General features: G+C 53.5%; 1 protein-coding gene across 3 annotated transcripts in view; it reads left to right on the top strand.

Moving 5' to 3' along the window:
* Positions 1 to 8,445, top strand: part of LOC109869786 (sodium/potassium-transporting ATPase subunit beta-1-interacting protein 3) — a 119,020-nt gene that overhangs the window by 108,486 nt on the left and 2,089 nt on the right. The window contains exon 6 of one of the 3 annotated variants that reach the window (XM_031804059.1): positions 8,176 to 8,260. The exons of 1 other annotated variant lie outside the window; for it this stretch is intronic. In XM_031804059.1, coding sequence (XP_031659919.1) covers positions 8,176 to 8,260 — 85 coding nt within the window. Of the gene's footprint in view, positions 1 to 8,175; positions 8,265 to 8,445 lie in introns of those variants that run through there. One more of the 3 variants, XM_031804060.1, reaches the window with a different exon arrangement.

The following is an 8,445-nucleotide window of genomic DNA, read 5'->3' as shown; positions in this document are numbered from 1 at the left end:
AGAGAGAGAGAGAGAGCCAGAGAGAGCCAGAAGAGAGAGATACACAGAGCCAGAGAGAGAGAATTTACACAGAGCCGAGAGAGAGAGAGAGAGAGAGAGAGAGAGAGCCAGAGAGAGCCAGAGAGAGAGATACACAGAGCCAGAGAGAGAGATACACAGAGCCAGAGAGAGAGAGAGAGAGAGGAGAGAGAGAGGAGAGAGAGAGAGAGAGAGAGAGAGAGATACAGAGCCAGAGAGCGAGAGAATGTGAGGGTAAAGTAGGAGACATCGGACGATAGAGGGAGGGAGTGTGCAAATAGGGAATGAGATGGATAAATTGGGACACAGCCTTATGATGAATTATCTTTGAAGCCAATGGTCTGACGTGCAGTAGCTCAGTTACAGCAGATTCTTCATCATTAGTTTATTGGCACACATCCGGTTTTCTCTGGCCGGTTTCCCTTTGTATAAACTTTGACACAGGGCCAGTTTCCATGTATATTAACTGTATTGGCAAGGACCTGTTTCCATAGGGATTCTATGTCAGTCACCCCCAATGCAAGCTGATCACTCTGTTACCACGGTGATGTGATGGGCAGCTTTATTCCCTCCACTCTTTGTGCTGATGACAAAGTTAAACACTCTGCTTGTCTGTGTTTTATCACCTTTTACCTCAGTCTGTCTCTACCCCATCCTCTCTCTCTCTCTCTTTCTCTCTTTCTCAACCCCCTCCCCCACCTTTCTCTCTCTCTCTCTCTGTCTCTCTGTCTCTCATCTCCCTCTCTCTCTCGCTCTTTCCTCTCCCTCATGTCCCTCTCTCTCTTGCTCTTTCCTCTCCCTCATGTCCCTCTCTCTTTCAGTTCAATTTGTTTTATTGGCATGACTATGTTATTGCCAAAGAGAACTCTGGAGATGAAATGATACATTTACATTTACATTTATATTAACATAACTAAAATAATAATAATCAACAATATCAATGGGACAACAGTAACAACAATAATCAAGGGTGACCATAAACTATACATTGAACAATAACAATGGCATAGAGGACATGTGCAGGCTGGTTATTTTTACCTTTATTTTACTAGGCAAGTCAGTTAAGAACAAATTCATATTTTCAATGACGGCCTAGGAACAGTGGGTTAACTGCCTGTTCAGGGGCAGAACGACAGATTTGTACCTTGTCAGCTCGGGGATTTGAACTTGCAACCTTTCGGTTACTAGTCCAACGCTCTAACCACTAGGCTACCCTGCCGCCCCAAGAGAGGTAGGGTAGCCTAGTGGGGGGAGAGGTAGACAGTTAGATAGATGGTCCATGTCTCTGTTAGTTAAGCGTAGCGCCTGTGACGTTAAACATTTCCTCTCCGTAGTTAAAACAGTAGTCTCCTTACATTACGGCGTATTTATTTACTCTACATGAACACATTGAGCCACATACCTGTCGTATCTGGCATGCTTTCATGTAGAGGTGGTACGGTCAACTCTGCTCGCATTGCTTGAGACCTGAAGACTTGGCCTTGGCTTTAGCTCAGTGGAATAACATCTGAGCAGTGAGGACGACACAGATTCAATACTTAGCGTGTAACGTTGGGATCAGTTCATTTCTCAAGACTGCTCTACACATCACACTAAATCTACAGTAGGTGAACATCTTCAGTTGATTAAAGATATACAGCACTGGGAGAGGTTAACTCTCACACATGATTTCCTGGTTGCTACTCTACACTGCCACACAGGTTAGTACATGTATCACTGGAACAGCTGTATTTGAACCATGTTCAGTTCTAATTAATTTACACATCACAATTATATCACAAAACCATGTCTACAAGCTCTCACAGTCTCACGTCGGAATTAGACCTTGGTCCATGTTTCTCAAATGTCCAATTTCAAAGGTTTTCCAAACGTCAAAATTCAGGTTAACTCCAACGTCTTAGGGTAAGGCATTAACTCTGAATGGTTAAAGGTTAAGATCAGGCATTAACTCCAACGTCTTAGGGTAAGGCATTAACTCTGAATGGTTAAAGGTTAAGGTTAAGGTCAAGCATTAACTCCAACGTCTTAGGGTAAGGCATTAACTCTGAATGGTTAAAGGTTAAGGTTAAGGTCAGGCATTAACTCCAACGTCTTAGGGTAAGGCATTAACTCTGAATGGTTAAAGGTTAAGGTTAAGGTCAGGCATTAACTCCAACATCTTAGGGTAAGGCATTAACTCTGAATGGTTAACGGTTAAGGTTAAGGTCAGGCATTAACTCCAACGTCTTAGGGTAAGGCATTAACTCTGAATGGTTAAAGGTTAAGGTTAAGGTCAGGCATTAATCTTCAGGTTAGGCATTAACTCTGAATGGTTAAAGGTTAAGGTTAAGGTCAGGCATTAACTCCAACGTCTTAGGGTAAGGCATTAACTCTGAATGGTTAACGGTTAAGGTTAAGGTCAGGCATTAACTCCAACGTCTTAGGGTAAGGCATTAACTCTGAATGGTTAAAGGTTAAGGTTAAGGTCAGGCATTAATCTTCAGGTTAGGCATTAACTCTGAATGGTTAAAGGTTAAGGTTTGGGGTAGACTTCAAATGAAAATATCAAAAACAACTTTCTATCGCTGGATTTGATTTTGCAACCTTTGGAATCAGAGGCTGAATCTTACACCTGCCATCCCCGTCCACAATGCCCTAGCAAAACCAAAACCTACTTGAAGGTAACAGCGCATACCGGTTTCTATGCCATCCCCTGACATCCTCAGACATGGATAGACGTCGAATACTGACTTGTTTCACGGGTGGCCTGGCTGGTCTGGCACAGTGTGATTTTCACAGTCACTATCTCGCTCTATCTCTCTCTTTATCTCTCTCGCTCTGTGTCTTGACGTTCTGCATTGCAAGAGATCAGGGGGAGAGAAAATTACATCATCATTAACCTTTATTTTACTAGGCAAGTCAGTTAGGAACAAATTCTTATTTACAGTGACAGCCTACTGGGGAACAGTGGGTTAACTGTCTTGTTCAGAACGACAGATTTTTACCTTGTCAGCTCAGGGATTTGATCCAGCAACCTTTCAGTTACTGGCTCAACACTCTAACCACTAGGCTACCTGCCGCCCCATTATCCCCAAACCATATTCTTCAGCACACTGCTTATCATGGCAGGACATGGAACCCAGCCTGCTTGTAATAAGAAAATCACTTGCCGTGTGTGTGCATTTGTGCGTGTGTGTATTTAACCTTTGTTTGTGTTACTCACTTTACTGGAGCGGCCACTTCCTGATAACTCAGCCTGTGTGTGATATTGACCAACTCCAGTGGCTGGGCTTGGGCTCTGTATATCACAAACTGAGAATCCCAATGAGCCAGAATGGAGACAGAGGAGCAACTTGTCACTCCTCTTTTTGATTAATCTGACAATAACTAGCCCTTTCAGGAACTCTAGTTAATGCAATGAACTTCAAATATTATATTAGCCTATTCCTATCTCTCATAAAAACACTGTTCCAGAAAGTTGGAGACACTTCTGGATTAGTTATCTTCATGAAACAACATTACGATCCTGCTCTAACGATGCACCACCATTACAATCCTGCTCTAATGATGCGCCAGCATTACAATCCTGCTCTAACGATGCACCACCATTACAATCCTGCTCTAATGATGCGCCAGCATTACGATCCTGCTCTAACGATGCGCCAGCATTATGATCTTGCTCTAACGATACGCCACCATTACGATCCTGCTCTAACGATGCGCCAGCATTTACGATCCTGCTCTAACGATGCTCCACCATTACGATCCTGCTCTAACGCTGCGCCAGCATTACGATCCTGCTCTAATGATGCGCCAGCATTACGATCCTGCTCTAACGATGTGGCAGATTCACTGCATCCTGTTGTTTACTGGGCTCTTGTATCCATGGTGATAATAAATGCACCCTGTTTTTGCACACGCTCCTTTAATCTAATCTCATTGGCCCTGTGTCAGTCAGAGTGACAAGCATAACACACTCTGTCCTTTTCACTCTTTTTTCCCCTCTCGCTCTCTCACTCCCTCTCTGACTGTTTGCTCCGCTCTGTGCTTCTCTTTTCTGAGTAAATATACAGAGAGTTGGTCTCTTGGTCGATCACTTAGTGAAGGTCAACCTCTGTGTTTCCGCGATAAAGAGCTTATTTTGACAGCTGCCTGAATCTCGCCTCGTCCCCTACGCTCACTGCCTCGTCCCCTACGCTCACTGCCTCGTCCCCTACGCTCACTGCCTCGTCCCCTACGCTCACTGCCTCGTCCCCTACGCTCACTGCCTCGTCCCCTACGCTCACTGCCTCGTCCCCTACGCTCACTGCCTCCTCCCCTACGCTCACTGCCTCCTCTCCTACCCTCACTGCCTCGTCCCCTACGCTCACTGCCTCGTCCCCTACGCTCACTGCCTCGTCCCCTACGGTCACTGCCTCGTCCCCAACGCTCACTGCCTCGTCCCCTACGCTCACTGCCTCGTCCCCTACGCTCAGTGCCTCGTCCCCTACGCTCACCGCCTCGTCCCCTACGCTCACTGCCTCGTCCCCTACGCTCACTGCCTCGTCCCCTACGCTCACTGCCTCGTCCCCTACCCTCACTGCCTCGTCCCCTACCCTCACTGCCTCGTCCCCTACGCTCACTGCCTCGTCCCCTACGCTCACTGCCTGGTCCCCTACGCTCACTGCCTCGTCCCCTACGCTCACTGCCTGGTCCCCTACGCTCACTGCCTCGTCCCCTACGCTCACTGCCTGGTCCCCTACGCTCACTGCCTCCTCCCCTACGCTCACTGCCTCGTCCCCTACGCTCACTGCCTCGTCCCCTACGCTCACTGCCTCGTCCCCTACGCTCACTGCCTCGTCCCCTACGCTCACTGCCTCGTCCCCTACGCTCACTGCCTCGTCCCCTACGCTCACTGCCTCCTCCCCTACGCTCACTGCCTCCTCTCCTACCCTCACTGCCTCGTCCCCTAAGCTCACTGCCTCGTCCCCTACGCTCACTGCCTCCTCTCCTACCCTCACTGCCTCGTCCCCTACGCTCACTGCCTCGTCCCCGAGGCAGTGAGCGTAGGGGACGAGGCAGTGAGCGTAGGGGACGAGGCAGTGAGCTTAGGGGACGAGGCAGTGAGGGTAGGAGAGGAGGCAGTGAGCGTAGGGGAGGAGGCAGTGAGCGTAGGGGACGAGGCAGTGAGCGTAGGGGACGAGGCAGTGAGCGTAGGGGACGAGGCAGTGAGCGTAGGGGACGAGGCAGTGAGCGTAGGGGACGAGGCAGTGAGCGTAGGGGACGAGGCAGTGAGCGTAGGGGACGAGGCAGTGAGCGTAGGGGACGAGGCAGTGAGCGTAGGGGACGAGGCAGTGAGCGTAGGGGACGAGGCAGTGAGCGTAGGGGAGGAGGCAGTGAGCGTAGGGGAGGAGGCAGTGAGCGTAGGGGACGAGGCAGTGAGCGTAGGGGACCAGGCAGTGAGCGTAGGGGACGAGGCAGTGAGCGTAGGGGAGGAGGCAGTGAGCGTAGGGGACGAGGCACCCTCACTGCCTCCTCCCCTACCCTCACCGCCTCCTCCCCTCCCCTCACCGCCTCGTCCCCTACGCTCACCGCCTCGTCCCCTACCCTCACCGCCTCGTCCCCTACGCTCACCGCCTCGTCCCCTACCCTCACCGCCTCGTCCCCTACGCTCACCGCCTCGTCCCCTACCCTCACCGCCTCGTCCCCTACGCTCACTGCCTCGTCCCCTGCCTGGTCCCCTACGCTCACTGCCTCGTCCCCTACGCTCACTGCCTGGTCCCCTACGCTCACTGCCTCCTCCCCTACGCTCACTGCCTCGTCCCCTACGCTCACTGCCTCGTCCCCTACGCTCACTGCCTCGTCCCCTACGCTCACTGCCTCGTCCCCTACGCTCACTGCCTCGTCCCCTACGCTCACTGCCTCGTCCCCTACGCTCACTGCCTCCTCCCCTACGCTCACTGCCTCCTCTCCTACCCTCACTGCCTCGTCCCCTAAGCTCACTGCCTCGTCCCCTACGCTCACTGCCTCCTCTCCTACCCTCACTGCCTCGTCCCCTACGCTCACTGCCTCGTCCCCGAGGCAGTGAGCGTAGGGGACGAGGCAGTGAGCGTAGGGGACGAGGCAGTGAGCGTAGGGGACGAGGCAGTGAGCGTAGGGGACGAGGCAGTGAGGGTAGGGGACGAGGCAGTGAGGGTAGGGGACGAGGCAGTGAGGGTAGGAGAGGAGGCTCACCGCCTCGTCCCCTACCCTCACCGCCTCGTCCCCTACGCTCACCGCCTCGTCCCCTACGCTCACCGCCTCGTCCCCTACGCTCACCGCCTCCTCCCCTACGCTCACTGCCTCGTCCCCTACCCTCACTGCCTCGTCCCCTACCCTCACCGCCTCGTCCCCTACGCTCACTGCCTCGTCCCCTACCCTCACTGCCTCCTCCCCTACCCTCACTGCCTCCTCCCCTACCCTCACTGCCTCCTCCCCTACCCTCACCGCCTCCTCCCCTCCCCTCACCGCCTCGTCCCCTACGCTCACCGCCTCGTCCCCTACCCTCACCGCCTCGTCCCCTACGCTCACCGCCTCGTCCCCTACCCTCACCGCCTCGTCCCCTACGCTCACCGCCTCGTCCCCTACCCTCACCGCCTCGTCCCCTACGCTCACTGCCTCGTCCCCTACGCTCACCGCCTCGTCCCCTACGCTCACCGCCTCGTCCCCTACCCTCACCGCCTCGTCCCCTAAGCTCACCGCCTCGTCCCCTACCCTCACCGCCTCCTCCCCTACGCTCACTGCCTCGTCCCCTACCCTCACTGCCTCCTCCCCTACCCTCACCGCCTCGTCCCCTACCCTCACTGCCTCCTCCCCTACCCTCACTGCCTCGTCCCTACCCTCACTGCCTCCTCCCCTACGCTCACCGCCTCGTCCCCTACCCTCACTGCCTCCTCCCCTACCCTCACTGCCTCCTCCCCTACCCTCACTGCCTCCTCCCCTACCCTCACCGCCTCGTCCCCTACGCTCACCGCCTCGTCCCCTACCCTCACTGCCTCGTCCCCTACGCTCACTGCCTCGTCCCCTACCCTCACTGCCTCCTCCCCTACCCTCACTGCCTCCTCCCCTACCCTCACCGCCTCCTCCCCTACCCTCACTGCCTCCTCCCCTACCCTCACCGCCTCGTCCCCTACGCTCACCGCCTCGTCCCCTACGCTCACCGCCTCGTCCCCTACCCTCACCGCCTCGTCCCCTACGCTCACCGCCTCGTCCCCTACGCTCACCGCCTCCTCCCCTCCCCTCACCGCCTCGTCCCCTACGCTCACCGCCTCGTCCCCTACCCTCACCGCCTCGTCCCCTACCCTCACCGCCTCGTCCCCTACGCTCACCGCCTCGTCCCCTACCCTCACCGCCTCCTCCCCTACGCTCACTGCCTCGTCCCCTACCCTCACTGCCTCCTCCCCTACGCTCACTGCCTCGTCCCCTACGCTCACCGCCTCGTCCCCTACGCTCACTGCCTCGTCCCCTACCCTCACCGCCTCGTCCCCTACGCTCACTGCCTCGTCCCCTACGCTCACTGCCTCGTCCCCTACCCTCACCGCCTCGTCCCCTACGCTCACTGCCTCGTCCCCTACGCTCACTGCCTCGTCCCCTACGCTCACTGCCTCGTCCCCTACCCTCACTGCCTCGTCCCCTACCCTCACTGCCTCGTCCCCTACGCTCACTGCCTCGTCCCCTACGCTCACTGCCTCCTCCCCTACGCTCACTGCCTCGTCCCCTACCCTCACCGCCTCGTCCCCTACCCTCACTGCCTCCTCCCCTACGCTCACTGCCTCGTCCCCTACCCTCACTGCCTCGTCCCCTACCCTCACTGCCTCAGATAGCATCACTAGTCAATACAAATATGGAAAGTTTGTGTATTATACAAATATTTTGCATCTTTATTTTGTGTATGGAACATCAGAGCTAGCTGGAATTCCACATCTCCATCTGTTTTTGACATGCCAACACATTCTAACCTTTGACCCCCTCATACTGTAGGTGTACCTATCTGTTTTGTATTCTCTTCACTTTCATTTGTTTTCTTCAATTCATTTATTTTGTGAATCCATATTTGTCATTTGATATCATTTCATTTATATTTCTTTCTGCCTGTCACTTTCTGTATGTCATGTTCTGATTTAATTTGTCATTTTTTGCATTTGATCCTTTTGTTTTCAGTTGATTTTGTTGGTGGATTTGACCCCTTCCCCCTCTACCATGTCAATGAGAAACCATCCCATCTCCTCTTAAAGCCCATGTATCTGTAAGTATGTGTGTGTGTTTGGCCTGTGTGTTTTTCTTTGGCTAGTCTTTGATATTAATTAAGATGAAACGTCTCTTCGTTAACACAGTGTTAATTGGAATAAGGCCTTAATTACTCCACTTTAATAAGCGTTTCAGCTTTTGCCTAATGAGCAAGTCATTAAAAATGACAGCAGATAGATGGCG

This window comes from Oncorhynchus kisutch, linkage group LG24 (genome assembly GCF_002021735.2).
Source record: "Oncorhynchus kisutch isolate 150728-3 linkage group LG24, Okis_V2, whole genome shotgun sequence".
Taxonomy (NCBI): Eukaryota; Metazoa; Chordata; class Actinopteri; order Salmoniformes; family Salmonidae; genus Oncorhynchus; species Oncorhynchus kisutch.
Note: the sequence above shows the minus strand (reverse complement) of the source record. Positions and strands in the feature narration are given on the sequence as shown.